Source organism: Salvelinus sp. IW2-2015, linkage group LG20 (genome assembly GCF_002910315.2).
Source record: "Salvelinus sp. IW2-2015 linkage group LG20, ASM291031v2, whole genome shotgun sequence".
NCBI classification, from domain to species: Eukaryota; Metazoa; Chordata; class Actinopteri; order Salmoniformes; family Salmonidae; genus Salvelinus; species Salvelinus sp. IW2-2015.
Window position 1 is genome coordinate 69,316,866 of NC_036860.1, and position 26,883 is coordinate 69,343,748.

The 26,883-nt window shown below is 41.3% G+C and overlaps 1 protein-coding gene across 2 annotated transcripts; it reads right to left on the reverse strand.

Moving 5' to 3' along the window:
- Positions 1-26,810, reverse strand: LOC111979927 (synaptogyrin-1-like). 2 transcript variants are annotated; one of them, XM_024010619.2, is made up of 4 exons: positions 26,148-26,810; positions 8,888-9,125; positions 7,685-7,830; positions 1-5,565 (listed from the first exon to the last, which is right to left on the reverse strand). In XM_024010619.2, exons 1-4 carry the CDS (start codon positions 26,259-26,261, stop codon positions 5,356-5,358), a joined length of 708 nt encoding a protein of 235 aa, XP_023866387.1. In that variant the 5' UTR covers positions 26,262-26,810; the 3' UTR covers positions 1-5,355. The 2 variants fall into 2 exon arrangements, with proteins under 2 accessions (XP_023866387.1, XP_023866388.1); XM_024010620.2 differs by lacking the exon at positions 1-5,565 and adding an exon at positions 6,200-7,064 and having other exon boundaries at positions 26,148-26,803.
- Positions 26,811-26,883: the final 73 nt, after the last annotated feature.

A 26,883-nucleotide genomic window follows, 5' to 3' on the forward strand; every position in this document is an offset into this window, starting at 1 on the left:
TTCAACCATACCACAGCTTTTCCTTTATTGATCGTCTCCCGACAAAGTCCCCCACATCTACATCAGATCTTTCACAAACAAGCGACAAACAGCTAATAAATATGTATCCTTAATTACTTAACTGATTAATTTAATCAAAAATCATCACATCAAAACTGTATATTTTTTTTCAACTCTGTAGTAGCACACAAAGACCAAATAATTCTTACACAATGTCTATACAATTGGTAGTTTTGTCCCGTTWTCCCAGTTTTTCTTTATAATTGTTGGTSACACTTTATTTGTATAGTCCCATATAGATGAACTACAGATGGTGATAGTATCAACTAAGTAGCTGTTGATAAGCAAATGTCTGCTAAGGTTACGTTTATGGTTAGGTTTAGAATAAGGGTTAGGGTAAGGGTTAAGGTTAGGGCTAGGTTAAGGTTTAAGTTTAGTGTTAGGATAAGGGTTAAGGTTAGGGTTAGTGGATAGTTAGTTGAAATGTTTTTGTTAGTTATTGAACATGGACTGACCATCTACAACCCATCTACTTGGGACTATCCAAATAAAGTGTTCCCTAAATGTTTCGCCCCAGAAAGGTTTGCAACAGTAAAACATGACAAAGTCAATGTTTCCTGATCAGAAAACATTGCCGTACCTCACATAATGAAAGCRGAAGATGTCAGTTCTTTTGAAACACACACACTTTAAATGCATTAACACATATAGACATATGCTATTTTAACAATAGGTACAATATATTATCTTTGTTTATAACATAGTAATATCTGGTTAATAATAATGTAGTAAAAATGTTATTTCATACATATATAATTACATGTTGTTCATAATTACACATTTGTTATGTGTGCCACAAAATAAAAACATCCTGTTTTTTAAAGTAATATCTGTAGTATATACAGCACCAGTCAAAAGTTTGGACACACCTACTCATTCAAGGGTTTTTCTTTATTTGTACTATTGTCTACATTGTTGAATAATAGTGAAGACATCGAAACTACGAAATAACACAGTCATGTAGTAACCAAAAAAGTGTTAAACAAACTAGATTTTTCAAAGTAGCCAACCTTTGTCTTGATGACAGCTTTGCACACACTTGGCATTCTCTCAACCAGCTTCACGAGGTAGTCACCTGGAATGCATTTCAATTAACAGGTGTGACTTGTTAAAAGTTAATTTGGGGAATTTCTTCCCTTCTTAATGTGTTTGAGCCAATCAGTTGTGTTGTGACAAGGTAGGGGTGATATACAGAAGATATTCCATATTATGGCAAGAACAGCTCAAATAAGCAAAGAGAAACGACAGTCCATCATTACTTTAAAARGTGAAGGTCAGTCAATCCAGGAACATTTCAAGAKCTTTGAAAGTTCCTTCAAGTGCAGTCGTAAAAACCATCAAGCGCTATGATGAACTGGCTCTCATGAAGACCGCCACAGGAAAGGAAGACCCAGGGTTACCTCTGCTGCAGAGGATACGTTCATTAGAGTTACCAGCCTCAGAAATTGCAGCCCAAATAAATGCTTCAAAGAGTTCAAGTAACAGACACATCTCAACATCAACTGTTCAGAGGAGACTGCTCGAATCAGGCCTTCATGGTCGATTTMCTGCAAAGAACTGCTAAAGGACACCAATAATAAGAAGAGACTTGCTTGGGCCAAGAAACACAAGCAATGGACATTAGACCGGTGGAAATCTGTCCTTTGGTCTGATAAGTCCGRGTATTTGTGAGACGCATAGTAGGTGAACGGATGATCTCCGCATGTGTGGTTCCCACCGTGAAGCAAAGAGGAGGAGGTGTGATGGTGAGGGGTTTCTTTGACACTGTRGATGATTTATTTAGAATTCAAGGCACACTTAACCAGCATGGCTACCACAGCTTTCTGCAGCGATACCCCATCCCGCTTAGTGGGACTATCATTTGTTTTCAAGAGAAAAATGACCCAACAAACCTCCAGGCTGTGTAAGGGCTATTTGACCAAGAAGGAGAGTGATGGAGTGCTGCATCAGATGACCTGGCCTCCACAGTCACCCGACCTCAACCCAATTCAGATGGTTTGGGACGAGTTGGACCGCAGAGTGAAGGAAAAGCAGCCACGAGTGCTCAGCATATGTGGGAACTCCTTTAAGACTGTTCATGAAGCTGGTTGAGCGAATGCCATGAGTGTGCAAAGCTGTCATCAAGGCAAAAGGTGGCTACTTTGAAGAATCTCAAATATAACATATATTTTGATTTGTTTAACACTTTTTTGCTTGCTACGTGATTCCATGTGTTATTTTATAGTTTTGATGTCTTCGCTATTATTCTACAATGTAGAAAATAGTAAAAATAAATAAAAACCCTTGAATGAGTAGGTGTGTCCAAACTTTCGACTGGTACTGAATATATACAAAAAATTGCAGAATATATATACAATTCTTGAGCAAGTTTTGCCTTGAAAAAAACCCCACTCAGTTACACATACATGGATCATTACAAACATTTGGAAACAGAAATCACTAAGGTCTTCAGCTGTTGGCATGAAAGAAGAGATAACAAGTCTGAAATCAACTGCTGGAATTCTAGTGCTAAGTCAAATGAGAGGCTTCCCGAGCCCACTTTGGGAGAATCTCAATTGCATACTCCTCGCGTCCTCTCTCATCACCTCCTTCGCTTTAAGCCACTGGATGAAAAAAAACAGAGATCCCACACCTCTGACTACAATAGATTTTGAGGACGATAGGAGAGAGGACAGGAGTATGCAATTGACACTCTCGCTTTGATTTTAAGGACATACACAATGTCAGTTACTAGTGTCAAGCCAGTGTTGGTCACATTTTGGTTGGCAGTCAATGTTGGTGCATGGGGGTTGGTTATTGGCGGAAAAAGACTTSGCTTTTAAGTTGGTTATGTACACTGGTCTTCTTTATTAAGTGCTTACACGTCATAATTATAGAATTTGGTGCCTGCTGATGGAATGCTTAAGAATTTGATGAAATGTTTACGGATTTATCTAGTTCGAGAATTTTCTGCTGTGAACAGTTGAGGACAATATCTGAGTTTGCGCTGGTGATGACGCAGCACATCTGCAACAGCTCAATTTGTGTTCATGTGGCGTGTCTATAGTTGTGCTTTACCGTTAGTTGTTCGGTTCCTYTATGTCATACCCTGTCCTTTGGCCTGTATGATGGGATAACCCTTCAGATTTAGCACCGTTAACAGTGGGTTTGGCTTGGGTGTTAATTTGGCATAGATATGGCCAAGAGTAGACACCAAACAGTGCCCTTTTCCATTTGCCAAACAAAGAAAGCTAAACTGGCAGAAAAGGGATGGCAAGCAGGTCCTAGGTCATTGTGCAATGACCAGGCTATAGTGTTGAGGCCCACAAAACACAGTGGTGTTTCGTAGGACTTCAGGTCTCATCACCTACATCATCAGGTGACTATCTAGTCCCTTTGTTTGCCAGAAAGTAGTTTTGCACACCAATTGCATTCCTAACGTTCCTTCTTTAATTTGTGTTGATATATGTGCTATTATAGGTGTGTACGATTTCCAAGACTGTATCCCAACTCCCCACCTTTCTCCCAAAGTGTGCACTTGCACACTCCCCATCAAYGGTAGGTGGAAACTCCATCCAGCCAATGCTTACACCAATCCCATTTTATCCATGATGGGGAGTATGCAAGTGCACACTTTTGGATAAGGGTGGACAACTGCGACACACATAAGTGAATTAAGGCTGCAGAGAATAACCCTCTTCTGGTTAGAACTCTGTCTGATCCCATGGAGGTGGCCAACCAACACTACACCCCCCCCACACTAAATGCAAACCGCTTCCGGACACCGACACACACACCGACCATGGTCTCTGAGAAGACTCTCGCTCTCCCCCATACCCTGCCTCCACCTTCCCAGCAATGTTGTAGCACTCTCAGACTCACACACACAGTGATTGCCAACCCTTGGTCCTGTCCCACCCTGTTAGCCACCCAAAGTCCCTGTCAGGTATTCAAGTCTCAGATCTGTTAGTGCTATCTTGCCAACTCCTACAGTGCATTCAGAAAGTATTCAAAGCCCTCAAATTATTCCACATATTGTTGTGAACGGCCTGAATTCAAAATTGATTAAATGTATTTTATCTACACACAATACTTCATAATGACAAAGTGAAAACATGTTTTTTCTTTTTTTTTGCAAATGTATTGAAAATYAAATACAGAAATATTTAATTGACATAAGTATTCACACCCCTGAGTCAATACATGTTAGAATCTCCTTTGGCAGCGATTACAGCTATGAGTCTTTCTGGGGAGGTCTTTAAGAGCTTTGCACGCCTGAATTGTACAARATTTGCACATTATTCTTTTTTAAATTCTTCAAGCTCTGTCCAGTTGGTTGTTGATCATTGCTAGACAGCCTTTTRAAGTCTTGCCATAGATTTTCGAGCAGGTTCTTCTCTAATATTTTGCCCGTGCCCGTGCCGTCTATTCCATTTCTTTTTATCCTAAAAAAGTCCCTAGTCTTGCCGATGACAAGCATACCCATAACATYATGCAGACACCACCGTGCTTGAAAATATGAAAAATGCAGTGGTCAGTGATGTTTTGTGTTGGATTTGCCCCAAACATAACACTTTGTATACAGGACATAAAGTTAATTTCTTTGCCACATTTTTTGCAGTTTTACTTTAGTGCCTTATTGCAAACAGGAATATTTTTATTCTGTACATGCCTCCTTCTGTTCACTCTATCATTTAGGTTAGTATTGTGGAGTGCCTACAATGTTGTTGATCCATTCTCAGTTTTCCCCTATCACAGCCATTAAACTCTGTAAATGTTTTTAGTCACCATTGGCCTCGTGGTGAAATGTCTGAGCGGTTTCCTTGAGTTAGTTAGGATGCCTGTATCTTTGTAGTGACTAGGCGTTGCATGTATCAATACACCCAATTAATAACTTCACCATGCTCAAACTAAGCACATTTTTACTCCTGAACTTATTTAAGCTTGACATTAAAAAAAATTGGGTTGAATACTCATTTCAGATTTTCATTTTTTTATAAATATGTAAACATTTCTAAAAACATAATTCCACTTTGACATTATGGGCTATCGTGTGTAGGCCAGTGACACAAAATCTAAATTGTATCCATTTGAAATTCAGGCTGTAACACAACAAAATGTGGAAAAAGTCAAAGGGTTTGAATACTTTCTGAAGGCCCTGTATTTCATCATCACCGCTAACACAAACAGATCTGGGACTTGGCTACTTTTAAGACACCCCATGTCCCCATAAACCACAAAAATATCCCCTTAAAACACCCCTGATGCTGAGTAAGCCCATTCCTGGCCCTTCTCTTCCTCCATTTGCCCTCTMGCTCAGTACTCCTGGCCCTGGTAGCCAGCGGAGCCGTCAAAGGCTGGCTCTGTGCTGGCCGCGGGGTCAATGTCGGCGGCGTAGCTCGTGTAGTCAGTGCCCATGGGGGACGCGGCGTTGGGGTCGGCGGTGGGGTCAACATACTCCTGGGAGAAGAGGGCCGAGTCAGCCCCCAGCTTGTACTTCTGAAAGCCCAGGAAGGCCTGCACCGCCTTCAGAGTAGAGAGGGTGTGATGCGGAGGGCGAACAATTGAAAAGGGAATGGGCAATAATATAGAGGCGATAGCAAAGCAATGTATGCGTGGAGAAGGGAAGAGGGAGCCCAGACCATAGGGGGCAGCGAGCGATTGGAAAGGGGATGGGCAACAACATGAAAGCAAAAGCAAAAAAATATGTTGTGGGTGAGGGGGATAAACAAGAAAAGTGGAGACATGGGGTTGTGTGGGTGGGATTTGAATATGACAGATGGGCAGAATGAGATGACACAAGATGCAACCAATGATAGTGGGGGAGGGGGGGTATATCAGGTAACAAGCCATTGATTAAAAAAGGWATGAAYWAAGGTTAGGAGGATGAARGGTAGTTAGATAAGAGTGGGATAACGAGAGAAAGAGGGGGAGAAAGAAGGAAGAGGGGAGGGGGATTAAGTCTGTTAGTCGGTTTTAAGTGGGGAGTGTCAAAACAGATACAGTCAGTGGTCTTGGAGTGAAGTGAGTAACCTTTCACCTGGTCGGGCACTGTCTTTGACTTATTTCTTTTTAATACAACAATAACAATTTATCATGAATAATAAACATTCACAAATCATCCCAGTGTCATATATAAACCAAAAATACCCAAACAAAATAAAATAAATCGTATTTTAATCCTAACTCATAATACAATATAAAAGACAGATTCACATAGTGGTTGCAGCCAGCTGGACCTGGTAACACTAAATGCATGTCATTAAGCTGTAGTAGTTAGCTACAGCTGTGGCATGTGTGTATGGGGAAGCATAAGGCTAGATTAGGGAGAGGAGGTGAAAAGAGGTCATAGCTTTTCCTTCACAGATTTGTAGTGTTGGCATTGAAATAAAATGTGAACAATTACTACATATCTAAGATACAATCTAACAAGGTCAAATTGGTATGAACTCTGTACATTTTTATCACTTTCTAATAATTTCCTGATTGATCCCAACCATGCAAAGTGGCCCTACAGAAAATGTTCAAATCTAAATTGAATGGTACCATGAAATCAAATGATTTTATCAAAATAATACTTTACATTAAAATGAATTGAGACAACCAGCAAAGGTGAACATAGCTAAAATGGTGGATTACTATGCCAGGCAATGAGAACCTGATATGTCAACAGTAGAGTYCCACTGTTTTAACCCCACAAAGACACTCATTTTTGGCAATGGTTTGATATCAAGGCACTTTGGAAGGGCAATCTGAATCTAGCAAGCGGATCCTAGCTGTAAACACTAGCCAATCATAGTAAACAWACACAAGGTACTCCTTTCAATGTGTTTGGCCATCTAAGGAGGACATCATTCAGACACAGCCTGGATGGGAAGTTGGTGTGAGRGAAATAAAGAAAGTGAGGGTCAGGATATCTATCATTAGGCTAGCGGTGGTGTGGGCTATGGAATGAACAGTTTGTCATACTCTTCTTCGAACGACACTCTCTTTATCCTCTCCAGGGACAGCAGTGTCAGAGCACCCTAGAGAGAGACAGACAGGTCAGTTATGGGATAGAAAGGGTGGTGAGGACGGGTGGTGAGGATGACCCCAATATTCACCAGATACAATCCTTCCATAAAGTTCTGTATCATAACAACCTTTTTAAGCTTTTTCTAGACTGAGACGGAAGCAAAGATTAAATTGGCGAAGACGTAGAAACTTAGATCTGAACTAACTAAAAACAGAGATGAAGCATTATTGTATACAAAAATACAGCATAGACAAAGATTCAAATTGAGAAAATTAGGAATCTAAACAGACCCAGAGAAGATAGAATTGGGAGAGAAAAATGTAGATCCGGGTTACAAAACTGCAGAAAAACAGAAGACAGTAGACACTTCTAAATATGAAGAAAAAGCAGTGTTAAACAGAGCTAAGTTAAGACTGACAAAGAGGAGCAGAATGTTATGACCCAGCTTCAGACGGAGCAGAATTAGAGCCTGATGAAGAAGGCAGAGGTGATATGTAACCAATTTAATTGAAAACTTTGATATGAATACATTTTGCGTAATATACATGTTTTCTATTTTGTAGATGCTTAAATGGCCATTACGCCAGACAGGAAGGTTGATGAAATGGAGGGCTGTTGTACTGTACGTACCCAGGTGAAGATGGAGAAGAAGGCAAAGGTAATGGCGGCTCGGGCTGCGTCCGCACCCTCCCTTAGAGGGTTGTCCTCCTCCTTGGCAACCTGCCACTGGTTGGCCAGGAAACAGAACCCCACAAACCAGACAAATGACCAGAATGCTACAGGAAGGATGGGGAGAGAGAGAGAAAAAGGGAGAGGGAGAATTACAAACGGAAACCATTAATACTATGGGGTGGTAAAACTAAAGAAAAAAATCTGTTCTTGAAATGTAATATCATACACAGTAATACCACATTACAAATGTCATGCCAATAACAGACTGTCATGAGTATGTTTGTGCATTATGAGCAACACCACAAATGTCATGCAACAATATAAAAAAACATATCAACTACTGATACACAACATATTTTGCAACCATTTTTACAAGCCTCAATAGCCTCACAGTAATCAAAGCCGAGCCTCAAAGGTCATAATGAGTTTGTTAGGGTTTATCAGCCACACCACAGCTAACCACAAGGGGGCACCTGTGCACATACAAAATGGCTCCTATAGAACTGAAGTCCGCCAATGTCCTAGAGCTGTGATTCAAATTCCAGGGCTCTGTTCCAATACTATTAATATGCATCCTTCTTTAATCCTTTCCTTGAAGTAATCACCCATCTGATATAATATAATTGGTGAGAGCAATACAGTGAAAAGCTTGCTTCTATGCCAATCCAGTCACGTTGGAGTGATTACGTCAAGGAAAGGAGGACGGAGGGATTATACATTTTAAGAGTATACAGACAGGGCCCAGTACGCCTAATGGCTATTGAAGAAACAAGACCTTTATCAATGTCCATGTATTGATCAGTGTTTCCTAAGAGTTTAGAAAGGCTAAAGACAAAGGCCACATCCACCTCCCCACCCCTGAACCGAGTCTTCACAGAGCACCCAGATAAACCGTGTGCCTCCAAACACACTCCAAACTTCTCAACTAAAACAACCCCTTTCTTTGCTGTTAACGAACACACAATCACCTCCCGCGCATCCCCCAGTCAAACTCACACCAACAAGCCAAAACAACATTCTTCCTGTGTGGGGTGAAGTTGTCCGTAGACGCTGATCTGTGGTCAGTTTTGCATTTCCCCCAGTAATGGTTAAGGTTTGGATTGGGGGAGGAAAAGCTGTTCCTAGATTGGTGCCTAGGAGAAACTACACCCCAGAGCTTACCAGACACTCCAATGTCAGCAAGCACAGCCTTCTTGCGGTCCTTGACGCTGCTGATCTGGGGGAAGTAGACGTCCAGGACCAGGAAGGCAGCACAGCTTAGGAAAGCCAGGGTTCCCATCCCCACTGCGTAGTTACAGGCATTCTGGTTCCTGTTGAAGATGCAGAACTCCTCAATCTCGTCAGGCCGGTTCACATAGCCCTCGTTGGCTATACAGCCAAAGATCACGATGGAGAAGAGCTGGGSGAAGAAGAGAGGGAGGGTGTGACAAAGAAGTTGATTGAGGAGAGAGGGTAGAGTAGGGAGAAAAGGAGAAATGCATAGGAGCAAAAGCCTGCAAAATCAGTAGCTCCAGGAGGACAGTTGGCAACTGCTGATCTACATCATATGGTAGTAAAATCAATGTGGATGGTACATCATTTGCACAAGCTGATCCTTTTTGCATCCTATGTAAATCTGTTACAGGCATTTGGAAAGTATTGTCATGACATGACAATCATTCATTCAATGACTTATCTTATCAAATCAATTAACTATGTTTAATTAATTACATGATTAAATTAATCTCAGTAACTTGGGGCACCACGGTAAACGTATTTAAAGAGTTATTATCTCCCGAATTAAACTCTTATAAGATAATATATCTATAGATAAGTCACTTATAAATGTATTTTTTACCTCATATCAGTCTCATTCTGAACGTCATAATATTCTATAAATCTGCACGAACCCTAGTCTACATGATGACTCAGCTTACACAAATTGGCTTAATTATTTATTTACTAACTAATTACACAGAAATACACACAGTATAGGTTGAATTGATTACTAACATAATGCATTGAAAAGTCCCCAGTGCACTAACCCGATATGACGGCTGGTTACACAATGAAAGGGGCGGGGAAAGAAAGAATGGGAGAAGAAGAGACAAAGGAATTCAACTATCGTACATAGTTGAATAATACGCTCATCGTAAATATGGATATTTAGCATCCTAACAACCGCTCATTCGGACTTAGAAATGCAATGCAAATATTGACGCTTGTTTGTCTGTCATCTTGCTCTGTTGAAATCGCCCGATCCGTCTGTGACGAATAGTTCGACAGAAAGTCTCTGGTAGTCCACCAGAGATCACCATGCCCTTAGTAGTTGTAGTAGTAGCTTTCTTCATTCTGGAAGTGTTCTTTAGACTGGATACATCAGACATTCCAATGATCGTTTGTTAAGATCTTCCTTGTGTCTTTGGTCAAAGTTCTAGACTACTTTACATGCAGAGCGGCAGGCGGTGCATGTCTTAGTCTTCTTCACTCGTCGAGTCTCAGGAGGGTCTTGTAATTTTAGACCATTTGTCACATATAAAGCTTGCGCTGCATACTGGTCTAGTAGTTTTAAACCATTTTACACGTCAGTAGCAATCAGGCAATGTAGCTGTGTAGCCACCGCTCCATGCTGTCTGGTCTAATCTACATTTTGTTAGGAGTCCTTTAGAAGTACTCTGGAAAAAGGGTCGTTCCATCCTTTTGGCATAATGTCTGTGCTCATGTAGGCGTTGGTACCGACTGGCAAAAGTTTAGGTAGAAACAATTCTCATTTAGAAGGCTAAAATCACATTTACTCTTCCCACAAACAGTTTCATATTTAAAGCATGAGCTTAACAACATTTTACAACCTGACAACTGGGACGTATACATTTGTAGAGTTACTGTTATTTAGTTATACCGTTCTTAATGAAATCACAAAACAACAACTGATTTGACATGATTATTGTTTGGAGCCCCAACAATCATTTCCCACATTATTTGCGTTAGAAATATTGTTTTAAATGTCCAACCTTTTGATGTTAAAGTTTTGGGGGCAGAGTATCTCTCTACACACAAATAATTTTTGACTTCTCCATACTGTAGTGCACGAGACAGGAAGTTTACGACCGGTCGTTAAAGTCCTAGAACCAGCCCCACTTCATATCTGGTGGGAGAGAGAGGGGGGGACTCTCTTTGATCCTCACCCAGGATCAAAGACTTTTTCCACGGTTTGTTACGTTACAGCCTTGTTCTAAAACGTACAAAAAAAATGCCTCATCAATCTACACACAATACCCCATAATGACAACTCAAGGACATTCAGAGACTTGTCCTGACACCACTCCTGCGTTGTCTTGGCTGTGTGCTTAGGGTTGTTGCCCTATTGGAAGGTGAACCTTTGCCCAAGTCGGAGGTCCTGAGCGCTCTGGAGCCGGTTTTCATCAAGGATCTCTCTGTACTTTACCCCGTTCAGCTTTCCCTCGATCCTGACTAGTCTCCCAGTCCCTGCCGCTGAAAAACATCCCCACAGCAGGGTGCTGCCGCCACCATGCTTCACCGTAGGGATGGTGCCAGGTTTCCTCCAGATGTGACACTTGGCATTCAGACTGAATTCTTTAGTCTTGGTTTCAGACCAGAGAATCTTGTTTTTCATGATCTGAGAGTCCTTTTAGATGCCTTTTGGCAAACTTCCAGCAGGCAGTCATGTGCCTTTTACAGAGGACTGGCTTCCGTCTGGCCACTCTACCATAAAGGCCTGATCGGTAGAGTGCTGCAGAGATGGTTGTCCTTCTGGAAGGTTCTCCCATATCCTCAGAGGTCACCTCCCTGACCAAGGCCCTTCTCTCCCGATTACTCAATTTTGCCAGGCGGCCAGCTCTAGGAAGAGTTTAGGTGGTTCCAAACTTCTTCCATTTAAGAATGATGGAGGCCACTGTTTTTGGGGACCTTCAATACTGCAGACATTTTTTGGTACCCTTCCCCAGATCTGTGCCTTGACACAATCCGGACCTCATGGCTTGGTTTTTGCTCTGACATGCACTTTCAACTGTGGAACCTTATATAGACAGGTGTGTGCCTTTCCAAATAATGTCCAATCAATTGAATGTACCACAGGTAGGCTCCAATCAAGTTGTAGAAACATCTCAAGGATAATCAACGGAAACAGGGTGCACCCGAGCTCAATTTCAAGTCTCATAGCAAAGGGTCTGAATACTTATGTAAATAAGGTATTTCTGTTTTCGCTTCATCATTATAGGGTATTGTGTGTAGATTGATGAAGAAAAATATTTATTTAATACATTTTAGCACAAGGCTGCAACATAACAAAATGTGGAAAAAGTCAAGGGGTCTGAATACACTGTAGTAATGTATGGCGTCATGCAGAGAAGTCACAACATGATCATATCATCACACTTTGGGGTAAAATGAATCCAGAACCTACAAATCCACAGTCACATTTTCACCCAGTTGTCTACATTCAGATACATGTATGGCAGTACCTGATCTGACACGAGTGTAGATGAAGGAAGATCCTAATGACACATCATGTGAAACAGTAAGCAAAGTCAAAACCGGCCCATCTTGCACCAATGCCAGTAACTACATCATAAAACCATCTAGCATTAAAAACGTCTACTCATTTAATTCACATACATTAAATAAATGACTCATATACTGGAGTACATCCCAACTGCTTTAATGCAGGTTCAGGCCAGGGTTGATGTTTGTTTTGTTGATGATGAGATGGGATGATATTAGGGGGCTTGTGTATACTACTGCATCTATTGCGCTCAGGCACGTGCACAGTTGAGTCAACCTGTGCCCAGCGTATGCCCCTTTGAACTCCCATTCGACAAGTGCCCTTTTGCGTGGTGCTATAACTATTCTTTTATGTATAAGGTTTTGTCGTTGTTGTTCTGAACCCATTGCCCGCAAGTCGTTGTGACGTTGTCAAGTTCGCCACCCCCCAACCCGTCTGTTGGTTGCACCTGATGGTCTGCCCTGTACTGAGATTGCACACGCCCGGTATCCAAACATGTCACCGGTCGAGTGTGTGTAGAAAGTCAACTAGTTTAAATATCAACAGTGCTGCCTCAGTAGCATAACATTTGATGAACTTCTCTAGGGTACGTGAGACGGTAGCGTCCCACCTCTTCAACAGCCAGTGAAACTGCAGGGCGCCAAATTCAAATACAGAAATACTCATTATAAAAATTCAGAAAACAAAACATATTTTACATAGGTTTAAAGATTAACTTCTTGTGAATCCAACCACGGTGTCAGATTTAAAAAATGCTTTACGGGGAAAGCATACCTTACGATTATTTGAGAACATAGCCCAGCAGACAAATCATTACAAACAGTAACCAGCCTAGTAGAAGAGTTACACAAGTCAGAAACAGAGATAAGATTAATCCCTTACCTTTGTTGATCTTCATATGGTTGCACTCAGACATTAATTTACTCAATAAATGTTCCTTTTGTTCGATAAAGTCTCTTTATATCCAAAAACCTCCGTTTTGTTTGCGCGTTTTCTTCAGTAATCCACAGGCTCAAACGCAGTCAAAACAGGTAGACAAAAAATCCAAATTGTATCCGTAAAGTTCATAGAAACATGTCAAACGATGTTTATATTCAAGCCTCAGGTTGTTTTTAGCCTAAATAATCGATAATATTTCAACCGGACAATAACGCCGTCAATATAAAAAGGTAAACAAGAAAGGCACTCTCTCGGTCGCGCGCATGAAAAAGCTTTGTGACACTTTAGGGTCCACTCATTCAGACTGCTCTTACTTTCTCATTTTTCAGAATACAAGCCTGAAACAATTTCTAAAGACTGTTGACATCTAGTGGAAGGCATAGGAACTGCAATTTGATTCCTAAGTCAATGGATACTGTAATGGCATTGAATAGAAAACTACAAAAKCAAAACAAATACTACTTCCTGAATAGATTTTTCTCAGGTTTTCGCCTGCCAAATCAGTTCTGTTATACTCACAGACACTATTTTAACAGTTTTGGAAACTTTATAGTGTTTTCTATCCAAATCTACCAGTTATATGCATATCATATCTTCTGGGCCCGAGTAGCAGGTAAATTTAATTTGGGCATGCTTTTCATCCAAAATTCCAAATGCTGCCCCCTACGCTAGAAAAGTTAACACTTGATTTACATAATTATTAATATTTGGTCTGGTTGGCTGATACACGCAGCAGAGAAAGGCAGGAGAGGAGCAGCTGAAACAACGACCCTCGCTCCGACCCAACTCCATCCCTTCCTCAGTCGTCAGCAGCAACCCAGGTAGTCTAGACAAGCTAACCACTCTGTACTAAAATATCCACACAAGACACCATATAGCCATATACAGTGGGGAGAACAAGTATTTGATACACTGACAATTTTGCAGGTTTTCCTACTTACAAAGCATGTAGAGGTCTGTAATTTCTATCATAGGTACACTTCAACTGTGAGAGAAGGAATCTAAAACAAAAATCCAGAAAATCACATTGTATGATTTTTAAGTAATTAATTTGCATTTTATTGCATGACATAAGTATTTGATACATCAGAAAAGCAGAACTGAATATTTGGTACAGAAACCTTGGCGGTGGGTCAGTCATGGTGTGGGGTGGCATTTCTTTGGGGGGCCGCACAGCCCTCCATGTGTTCGCCAGAGGTAGCCTGACTGCCATTAGGTACCGAGATGAGATCCTCACACCCCTTGTGAGACCATATGCTGGTGCGGTTGGGTTCCTCCTAATGCAAGACAATGCTAGACCTCATGTGGCTGGAGTGTGTCAGCAGTTCCTGCAAGAGGAAGGCATTGATGCTATGGACTGGCCCGCCCGTTCCCCAGACCTGAATCCAATTGAGCACATCTGGGACATCATGTCTCGCTCCATCCACCAATGCCACGTTGCACCACAGCCTGTCCAGGAGTTGGCGGATGCTTTAGTCCAGGTCTGGGAGGAGATCCCTCAGGAGACCATCCGCCACCTCATCAGGAGCATGCCCAGGCGTTGTAGGGAGGTCATACAGGCACGTGGAGGCCACACACACTACTGAGCCTCATTTTGACTTGTTVTAAGGACATTACATCAAAGTTGGATCAGCCTGTAGTGTGGTTTTCCACTTAAATTTTGAGTGTGACTCCAAATCCAGACCTCCATGGGTTGATACATTTGATTTCCATTGATAATTTGTGTGATTTTGTTGTCAGCTCATTCAACTATGTAAAGAAAAAAAGTATTTAATAAGAATATTTCAATCATTCAGATCTAGGATGTGTTATTTTAGTGTTCCCTTTATTTTTTTGAGCAGTGTATATTGTATATACGAACAATATATATACACAATATGTCAAAGTTACAAGGTGAACTGAAAGCTGGATACTACTGTATATAACCAGATCCCTTGACAGAAGAGAAAGCAAGGGGGCGCTTCATGTTATTACATTCTCAATGCTTTAAGTGCTCACATGCTTTGTTAGCATCTCTTCACAATGCCTAGTTCCAACCGTCCAGTATTAACAGTTGAAGTCGGAAGTTTACATACACCTTAGCCAAATACATTTAAACTCAGTTTCACAATTCCTGACATTTAATCAGAGTAAAAAAATCCCTGTCTTAGGTCAGTTAGGATCACCACTTTATTTGAAGAATGTGACATGTCAGAATAATAGTAGAGCATTACTTATTTCAGCTTTTATTTTTCATCACATTCCCAGTGGGTCAGAAGTTTACATACACTCAATTAGTATTTGGTAGCATTTCCTTTAAATTGTTTAACTTGGGTCAAACATTTCAGGTAGCCTTCCACAAGCTTCCCACAATAAGTTGGGTAATTTTGTACTATTCCTCCTGACAGAGCTGGTGTAACTGAGTCAGGTTTGTAGGCCTCCTTGCTCGCACAAGCTTTTTCAGTTCTGCCCACACATGTTCTATAGGATTGAGGTCAGGGCTTTGTGATGGCCACTCCAATACCTTGACTTTGTTGTCCGTAAGCCATTTTGCCACAACTTTGGAAGTATGCTTGGGGACATTGTCCATTTGGAAGACCCATTTGCGACCAAGCTTTAACTTCCTGACTGATGTCTTGAGATGGTGCTTCAATATATCGACATCATTTTCCTTCCTTATGACACCATCCATTTTGTGAAGTGCACCAGTCCCTCCTGCAGCAAAGCACCCCCACAACATGATGCTGCCACCACTGGGGATGGTGTTCTTCGGCTTGCAAGCCTCTCCCTTTGTCCTCCAAACATAACAATGGTCATGATGGCCAAACAGTTCTATTTTTATTTCATCAGACCAGAGGACATTTCTCCAAAAAGTACAATCTTTGTCCTCATGTGCAGTTGAAAAACATAGTCTGGCTTTTTCCTTGCTGAGCGGCCTTTCAGGTTATGTCGATGTAGGACTCGTTTTCCTGTGGATATAGATACTTTTGTACATGTTTCTTTCAGCAATTTCACAAGGTACTTTGCTGTTGTTCTGGGATGGATTTGCACTTTTCGCACCAAAGTACGTTCATCTCTCGGAGACACAATGCGTCTCCTTCCTGAGCGGTATGACGGTTGCGTGGGCCCGTGGTGTTTATACTTGCGTACTATTGTTTGCACAGATGAACCCGGTACCTTCAGGCATTTGGAAATAACTCCCAAGGATGAACCAGACTTGTGAAATTTGTGGAGTGGTTGAAAAACGAGTTTTAAATGACTCCAACCTAAGTGTATGTAAACTTCCGACTTCAACTGTATATGAAGATTGCATCTTTGTCTCCTTTCCTCCATGTTCTGAAAAACAAGAGTGCTGCCATCTGCTCCATAGTTTCCTGCTTGTTTCCACCCCATTTTTTGATATTTGCTGTCATTTTTCATCCCAAACTCCTCTTAACCATGCTTTATAGCTCATAATGTAAGCATTTCATTGAACAGTTTACACTGTATCCTGTGCGGATGACAAACGTTGGTTTGAAAATGCAAAGCGGATAGAGATTTGTTTGTGGACATGATCTTTGGTCAGGATCTGGTTGTAAATTATGTGAGTTCGCTCCTCTCTAGTTGTCTGCTGGCGTGGTCTCCCTCCTGGTCCATTCGCCTACTCAGATATACAATTACCAGGCTAGCAGCACAGCTCTCAGTCCTGTCTGGATCACAAGGCCCCAGCACCTCATAGACGTATGAAAGCAGACATTGTGATTGGCACCACGTGGGGTCCTGATCTTGTGATCATCAGCAGCCTTTCATGCTCCATATTAAGCCTGAGGGAATTTAGTGTTTGTGTGTGTGTATGTTTATCATGTGATAAAAAAAATAATAAACTTATGCATGACTTTCTCAAGATGAGCAGCACTGGCTTTCTGTTACATTTTCACTGCTGCACAACTACCACAGCCTAACAATTAAATGCATCCAATAGATACATGCTGGATTACTGTCAGAGTCCCAGTGTGTGCCTATTAGTGTGCAGGATGTCTTTCAGGCAGGCCTACCAGTCAATAAATCAATCAGGCTTTGCACACCATTACAGCTAGAGCCCCTTAGCTTTGCTGCAAGCTACAACCGAGGTCTACAGAGGCACTATGCTCTTGCGGTCATAGCAATACTGTGAGCATACTGCACTGGATGCCCCCTCTCTCTCTCTCTGAATCTGCTTGTGCTAGTCTCCCTCAGTTAGTGTATTCTCCTCCATCATGGAGTACCACTGATACAGATGTTGATTGAGATGTACACAAAGGAGTCCTTGACAAACAAACATGAACACACACACAGCTTGCTGGCCGAGCACCACATTTCTGCCCTCCCCCACAATAACTCAATTTTAATCTCTGTGACCTTGTGTTCACACACACAGAGAGACAGAGAGAGAGAGAGAGAGAGAGAGAGAGAGAGAGAGAGAGAGAGAGAGAGAGAGAGTGAAAGGCGGAACAACCAAGACTGTCAGATTCTTTCCTTCACAAGACCGGAAGTCTTTCTCCATACTAATGCACACATTGGTACTACCAGGAAACCAGAAATGCCAACTCCCTATTTAGAGATGGCTAGCTGAATATAGGCCTAACATGAAGTTACAGGTGTGCATGTTAATGCACAAGTAGCATACAGCTCAACAAAAACACAGGAGGAAAAGGCACATCTATCCTAGACAAACCAACCATCAAACCCAATTTTTGCTGTGGAACTATCAACAGAACATTGTTATCAACTGGTTACAGTAATTTCAACGAAAACAGTGCGAAAACAGAATGAAAACCGGTTACAAAATGAAATCCGATTGCTAGAGCAAGGTTGGTAATAGCAACTTCAAAACAAAACACTAAACAGTGTTTTTGAACACACCACTACAACCCTGTTCCTGGAAAGCTAAGAGAGGTCCATATTCTCCACTGGTCTTCTCGGAGTAGATTGGCCCCAGCTACTTACATCATAAGCCCGTATAAAATTTCCCAGTCCATCTATACCTGAAGACTGTGGTGAAAACTCTGTGCGCAGGAGAGCGTCTAGATCCAGTTGCTGGTTTTGGCAGGAGGAACAACTCAATGACACTAATGTCATCCTTGTTTTGGGTAACTGCATTTGAGCTCCGCTCCAACGAGCCACGTACACACAGAATCAGAGGTCCTCGCCACACTACGGTACAGCAGCTACATGTCATTCTAAAGCTGCACTTCACCTCCACAATAGCAATGCTATCTTTCTCTCCTCTGTTATGAGCACGACATTCCCGACAGCGAATCATCGTCACACATAGAACAAGAAGGAGAGAGGGAAGGAAATGAGACGGCTAGTCGGGAATGTAGTGCTCATAATAGAGGAGAGAAAGATGGCATTGCTATTGTGGAGGTGAAGTGCAGCTTTAGAATGACATTTAGCTGCTGTACCATAGTGTGTACATACATTCATGGCACACACACACACACACACACACACACAATTCACTCTGTCAAAAGAAAAGCAGAACAAATGTTATCAATTTGCTAGCTGAACAATAACAGAGATCATCCAAAACATGAACACTAGATCACATTTCACCAGATCAAAGTCCCAGCAGAGTCTTCTGGCTTATTAGCTCAACAGCTGCTGTGAATTATTAGATATCCTACCAACATAAGACTACGACTAATACTCTACAGACTTCGATTTTGATCGACACATTTCGTGGTATCTCTGGCCTCTAGTTAATAAACCGCTGCACACTGGGGCTCTTGGTAACCCCAACAAGGTTTAATGGGTGTCAATCAACGTTTCGGTCTAATGAGACCGTGGTCAATCAGGGTCATGTTCAAATCAAATAAAAATGTATTTGTCACGTTTTGTTAAGAACAGGTGTACACTAACAATGAAATGCTTACTTACGGGTCATTTCCCAACAATGCAGAGTTACAGATAAAATGTCATCAAAAGTAAATAGTGACACGAGGAATAAATACACAGTGAATAACAATAAAGATAAAAAATTGCATGGCTATATAGTACCAGTACCGAGTCCATGTGCAGGGGTACGAGGCAATTGAGGTAGCTATGCACATATAGGTAGGGGTAAAGTGACTAGGCAACAGGATGGATAATAAACAGTAGCAGAAACGTATGTGGCGAGTGTGAAAGTGTGTGTGTGTGTGTGTAAAATAGTTAGTGCAACAACAACAAAAAAGGTCAACGCAGTCAACGCCATTTGATTAGCTATTTAGCAGTCTTGTTTAGCAGTTTTACGGCTTGGGGGGGGGGGGGATAGAAGCTGTTCAGAGTCCTGTTGGTTCCAGACTTGGTGCCCTGGTACTGCTTGCTGTGCGGCATAAGAGAGAACAGTCTGTGGTTCACAGCAGGACACACTGTAGCAAAACGTTTTGCAAAAAAATAAAATAAAATAGGTTCCAGGTAACTCCACATTCAAAAAAAAAATTATCCTTACTGAACATGGTTTGGAAAGCAAGCAGAGAGGAGTTTAAAAAGCTCAACAGCCAAACCCTGTCACCTTTTAATCTTACATACCAAACAAACATTACGCATTGGCTGGAGAACATTTCAAATATGTTCTTATGTCCCCAGCATCACTGCCAAACACTGGTGCAAAGCCTGTCCGTGGAAATGCACTAATAGTGCTCCGGTTATAGTGACTTTGACATCTGAATGAACATGCCACACACACACACACACACACACACACAAATGCAGTTCCATCAACTATGGTGGATGCGTCATCAGGCCAGTGCAGTAGAGTTTGGCTCGGTTCTGCTCATTATTGTGAATAGGGTATAAGTGTCTATTTTGTTTTATTTTTATTGTGCCTCTGTGCCTAATTGGTCAATTAAAATCAGTTGCTAATTACAAGGTAACAACATTGACAAAGTAGCAGACATTGCAGCCTTCCAGGACCGGAGATCCACCAAAAGAAGATACTTCTTCATTTCCAGGTCTCCAGGTCTCCATCTACTGTATTAGCTCAATAAAGCTTGTATTGATCTGGTGACTGAGGAGTTTCTCAATGGGACACCATCACGTGTCATCATCCAATATCACTCGACAGATCCCAGTGACATCATTAACAGGGGCACTAGAGAAAAATAACCATGTTAATTCAGAGAATGCTTCCATGGAATGAAGAAGAAAAAAAAACAGACAACTCATTCCACATTCCCTCATGACTCGCAAGCACATGACTATTCTATTTGCTCAGACAAAGGCTTCACACTGAAAAGGCAGCAGATGATAGGACGAGGAAAAGAAAGCTGAACTAAAAAAGGGGGCTGAAAGGATGTACTAAACTGTCACGTCACGTGACCTATAACACCCCTAGTTACAAGGTCGCCATGATACAAAGACCCAGCCATTCTAAAGGCCGTCCCTGTCCACTTCCTCTGGTGTATAACGTACTTGTGTCGTGAGCAAGCCTCCTCTTATTTGTCCCCATTCCTCCCTCCCTCCATCCATCCCTTTCTCATGAGTGGGCTTGCCGGTGACATCTTTCCGGTGGTCTCTGACAGTCGTCATGCCAACGCAGCAGACCNGGGGGGGGGGGGTCCGCCTCCCTCTCATCCTGAAGGGAAAGCTGTGGTCCAGCAAGTTAATACTAACCTATCATCATCATCATCATCACACGGAGGGCTACAATGGCAGATTTTAAAATGGGAGGGGCTGAGCTTACATTCCCCTTCTCGATATTAAAATGGCAGATTTCTCTCCACCAAGACAAATGTGTTGGTGTCCATCTTTGTTTTGTTTAGCCTTAGTATTCATGAAAGCAGGTTGTCTGATCACACATTTCTGGATCTTATCTGAATGAGGAATAAAACCTCTCCATGATCATTGGAGTTCCCTCCCCAATCTGCTGAACATCAAATATGCTGCATTCCTTTATAGTGTTGCACACCTTTTCTCTAATCACTATGCTTGACAGACAGACAGACAGACGTGGGAAGGATTTGTTACATGTATTTGGAATATGTTTTAAATGACTTCTGAGTATTTTGTCATTTGTATTGCACTGGATCACACTACACTCCAATGTATTTTGTAACAAGATAGTTTCGAGAGTTGTCATTTGTATTTTCAAAATACAAAATACTTTTCTATACCATTTTTCATTTTTTTTTTTATAGCGGTTCAACATTTTGTGGCCCCCTTTCACCCTGCATTGGTATCAGAAGTCTGATACAACTATGGTGTGATACGAGTGTATGCTAAATGAACTAAATATAAAATGTACATGTAAAAATTAACAATTGCAAAGCATGCTGAGTATTATTCTAATGAGCCCCCCCCCCCAAAAAGGCTAATAATAATAATACCCAGTGTGCTCTGCAGTTAATTTAGGTAGGTTCATTTTCACAACTACATTAGGTAATTTAGCAGGCACTCTTATCCAGAGTGACTTAGTCACTGCATTCAACTAATCTAGATTAACAACATATCATAGTCATAGCAAGTAAATGTATCTATAACCACCACTGAGAATGTTGTTGCTGTTTGGGCTGGCAACTTGCAAATGTATTTCTATATTTAAAAACATACCAAATACATGTATTTTAATGAAATACATTTCAAACTAAAAGCATTTTGTAGTTTATTTTGATACATTGATCTTTATGGTATTTTTCCCCCCCATCACCCGCACTCACACGTACACGCACTCTTGAGAGATCCTGTGTCTCAGGCTTGGCTATTGATTACTACAGTTATTGATTAGGACTATTTGGAAACATCATGCATGATGCAGGTCATTTCTCAGATCTAAATTAAACACCAGTACAAGAGAAAATCAATTATTTTTGTCTCTCTGTTTATTTTAGATACAAAATAATAGCCTTCATGTCCAATTACATCTGTTGGCAACAATAATGGCCTGAGAACCTGCACGTGTAGCCTACAGCAGACAGGAATCTTTGGCTCCAGTAATTGAACCTTACGGTCCGCAGGCACTGACGAGGCGCCAGGCTCGTGCCGCCACTGTATCTGAGGTTGTAATATACAGCCTACAAAAGCCTTGTCCTTACTAACACTTTAAATCCTAAGCTTGCTGATCATTGTCTGTGTAAATACTAGCCTACAAAATGCCTTGTCACTACTAATTGTGCTCAAAGAGTTCAATAATAACAATAACGTTAAAGGGATACTTCGGGATTTTGGCAATGAGGCCCTTGATCTAGTCAAATGAACTTGTGGATACCATTTTTATGTCTCTGTGTCCAGTATGAAAGAGGTACAGGTAGTTTTGCGAGCCAATGCTAACTCGAGTTAGCGCAATGACTGGAAGTCTATGGGTATCTACTAGCATTGCTAAAATCCCCAAATATCCCTTTAACGAGAGGAAATCAAGCTCTGGTTATCACATTGATTTGTGGCGGACTGAAAATCCTTCCATGCTTGACTATTGAGTTCTGAGATGGTTCCAAAATAGCCTGTCTGCATTTACACAAGTAATGGTCTTTTGACCAATCAGATCAGATTGGTCAAAAGACCTATTAGTGATAAAAAATAAATAAATCTGAATTGACCTGCCTGTGCAGGCTGGTCTCAGACTAGACGTAACATGGTAAACAAAAATATGTCCCGCTCAAATTAGTATGATATGTTACGTTTGTTATGCTTACCAGTACTCAAATTTCCTGGTGGTATTGATGGCCCGTCAATCCCCCCTTGTGTGACTGAACATATTAATAATAATTCCTTTCTCCTGGCTGCCACTCTCACTCATATGGCTCTCTCAGAAATTTCTATTCTTATTAACCAATGCCGGTCACGTGATCAGGGACCTTCTCACAGGCATCACCGCTCCGAAGTAGGCTACTAGTGAAGACAGAGATATCGGGGATATAACAGTGCGTGTCCATCTTGTTCTTGTAATATTTCAAGCACAGATGACTCTGGGACAGGTGTGGGATGATAGAGCCCAAATTAATACAACCACTGTACATCAAAAAACATTTTAAAAGCAATGAGGCTGATGCAACAGATCAGATCGTTTAGCTTAAAATGTTGATAACTATTAGACTATTTCTTCACATTATAATGTGTTCTTAAATGACATGCCTAGTTAAATAAAGGTTAAATAAAAAATAACAACATTAAATAAAAAAATATAAGTGCAGCAATGTGCACATGGCAGTAGGCTATAAGCGTGAATGTTTCAAAATGCAATTAGTGGTTAAACACTGTTCTACAAAGCGCACCATATGGGTTGTTAATATGAGTACTGTAGGATTGTGTCTTTGGCTGCTGGACAACAGGAAGTTGAGAACATGAAATAAATACTGGTATCAATGGGATATGAGTAAGTGTTTATAAAATATTCCCCTTAACATTCCTATGGTTGAAAGTAGGGATGCACGATATATCGGTGAAGATATCGGAATTGGCCGATGTTAGCTAAAAATGCCAACATCTACATCGGCCCGATGTCTAGTTTAACGCCGATGAGCAAAACCGATGTCAAAGCTGACGTGCATATCTATATAACGTAGGTACATGACGTAATGACGCCACGTAAAATGTAGCGCTACACGTGCAACACAGCATTCCTAACCTAGCCCACAATGTCTGCTGTGTGGATCCAGCAGTCAACAAGTCCAGCAGTCATTTGAAAGAGTCAGAACATTTCAGCGAGACAACTCAAAGGCGAAATCCATTAATGCCAAGATAAATGGAATTCATTGCCATTGACAATCAACCGTTCTCTGTCGTGGGTGAAGTTGGCTTTGGACAACTGGTCGAGCACTGGTACACACAACCAAGTGCCCTATTTTTCAGATGTTGCCCTACCGGAGTTAAACAGTAATAGCGTCACTGCTATTAGCTCACGACTGACATTTGGATCAGTGATATCAGCCCCATGAGCATGCTGAGTCTGACAGCACAGTGTGTCATTGAGGATTTCGTACTGAGAAAAGTCGTATTTCATGCTCATGAATGTTGTCGTTCTCATACCGCTGCTGCCATTTCAATGGAATTTGAGAACATGTTTGAAACTCGGAAACATGAACACACTAGCTAGCTCCATTCGAACAACTGACTCGAGAAATAAGCTCATCAACTGCGCCTGCAGCAGACGTGTCATGGCATTGAAACGCCTGCTTAACAGGCATTCTCTCTTTACTGTGTCGCCACCATGCTCGATGCTATATACTAGGACCGCTACTTCGATGCAAACAAGAAACATGGTTTACGTGAAATGTTATATACACAGCTGGACAAGATGGAAACGGACACAGTGACAGTGCGCACTGAGGAAGAGAGGCCATGGACAGACAGAGCTGAAACTTCACTGCTTGACATGTATGATGAAATCCTGGTTGAGAATTAAACGACTGAACAAATGAACAACGAAACAGCACAGCAAGCTGGGCCAGTTGTGCGCCACTCTATGGGACTCCCAATCACAGCCGGATGTGATACAGCCTGGATTCGAACCAGGGACTGTAGTAACGCCTCTTATACTGAGATGCAGTGCCTTAGACCGCTGCGTCCATGTGTGTGTGTTAACTATTTGACTGTACTAGAATGCTTAAAAAGCTGCACATTTTTTAAATATCGGGTATCAGTATCGTTTTTTTTTTTGCCAAGGAAAATATTGGATATCGGTAACGGCCAAAAATGTCATATCGGTGCATCACTAGTTGGAAGAGGGTAAGATATTCCTCATAAAATAAAAAAACTTCCAGGTTTTAAACAGTTACGTTTATGATGAAATAGTTTCAAAATGTTGACTGCCTCCAATCAGATTGAAAGGTGGGTGATGTTACGGTGCACAACAGGCACTGGCCTTTCTCTTCTATCTGAACTTACAGTGCCCTCTATTATGACAAAAATCAAGCATTTAGCATAAATTATCCGACCTACACTTTTTTTGCTACTTTGCAACTACTTAGCGTGTTAACTAACCCTTCCCCTAACCTTAACACTATAACCTAACTCCCATTCTTAACATTAGCCACCTAGCTACCAAGCTAATGTTATTGTAATTCGTAACATGTCATACATATTGCAAATTCATAACACATTGTATTAATTGCAATTTGTAAAATATCATAAATTGTAATTCATAACACATCATACGAATTGTAATTCGTAACATATCATACAAAATAGATGGACATCCACAAATTAATAAATACTATACCAAACGTAACAAATCATGCTTATTTCAATGTCCCGGATTTTGGTTAAATATATTACGTCTACCCCTGATTCCACGTTGGCCTGTGTAAACGCAGCCTATGTTAAAAAGGGGCAATCTGCAGTTACTACATCCATTTTTGGACAAACAAATGATTGATATGTACCTATTGTTCTTGAAGAATATAATTTGGCAAAAAAATGCCCATGAGCGTAACTCAACTGTCAAAATAAGCTTTTCTTACTCCAATGTTTGTTTACATGTATTTTGTTTACAAACACTATACAGCCTCAAAAAATGGTTAAAACTATAATTGTGATTTCATGGATGGTCAGTCCTTGCATCCATAGCTCGGTCTATGAATTTGAGATTGGTTACATTACTCCAGCCCCATTCCTCATCTTTTTAGCGAAACAGTGGCTGGGTGTGTGGCTTTGTTATTGTTTCAACTACTGATTGCTACTTTAACTGACATTTAGTAGTCTATAAAATAGGGGTCTTTAATTCAGTGGTAGCCATAACATTTTTATTGAACACATATGGTTTTCAAGACAAGGTAGCTATAGTCAGTAGTGAAATATTATGATAGTCTGAAAACAATCATATTTATTCTGTGCGTCCCATTAACGTCCTTCCACTCAAATTATGCTGTGCGTAAGCAGGGTATATAGCCTAGCCTATGGGGTTAACAGATTGCCTACGAATCAATCGGTTTGCTTTTAAATCCTACACATTGCTCGACTGTTTGTAGATATTTTGCTGTACACACACAAACCACCCGTGTCATCCACTCTTGAATTGTTAAAACGACATGCTCAAATAAACAACACAAAACATGACCACTCACTCACCCAGCACACAAGCCGAAGGATCGTTTGAGGCTGTTGAAAGAACGTCAATGGGTCGAAGGCTCCTCCAGCCTTCCCCGCACCGTACGCTTGCATCCCCTGCATCACCCCCTCCATCTTCAGCTGCTGCTGGTGGTGATTTCCCCGTCTCCGAATTCAGTACCCAGTCTAAGACGTTAAATGACGTGGGTTTGTGCGCTCGTTCAGTGTATTGACCTTGGTATTATTATAACGCTGCCCGTTGTAACGGGATTGACTCGGTTTTAATTGATTCTAGTCTCAGCTCTGCCCTTTTGCCAATCCAAAACCTTCCGACCGTGGCTGCTTTCTGTGGTTTTGAAGCTCATTTATTTCCCTCAACAGCCTCTTCCCCTTCTCCCTATCCCTTTCTCATCTAAAGGGTTGAGAGAAAGAAGCCGAGCAGACACGCATTCTTGTGAGTAGCGAGCGCGCGCATACGGCACAGTCAAGTTTTTGACGCGCACTCACTCTCGACAATCACYTCAAGCTCCTTGCCATTTTATTTTTACTGAGGCGCGCTCCTAACAGAAAACATGATCTTATTCAATAACGGGAAAAGAAACCTATCACTTTTTTTTTTTTTAAGAAGCCTACACGCTAGGACTTGAAGTGGGATAAACAAGCCCACTCACTACAGGCTCACATATGTATTATATGCATGGGTAATCAGCGATCTCTTCCTGATTTACAAATTGGATCAACTGCTTTGCTCAATCTG

Coding starts and splice junctions, on each gene's coding strand:
- LOC111979927 (XM_024010619.2), bottom strand. CDS start 26,261: ATGGAGGGGGTGATGCAGGGGATGCAAGCGTACGGTGCGGGGAAGGCT. Junction 7,831..8,887: donor TGCTGACATTGGAGTGTCTG/GTAAGCTCTGGG, acceptor TCCTTCCTGTAG/CATTCTGGTCATTTGTCTGG. Junction 5,566..7,684: donor TCTTCTCCATCTTCACCTGG/GTACGTACAGTA, acceptor TCTACTCTGAAG/GCGGTGCAGGCCTTCCTGGG.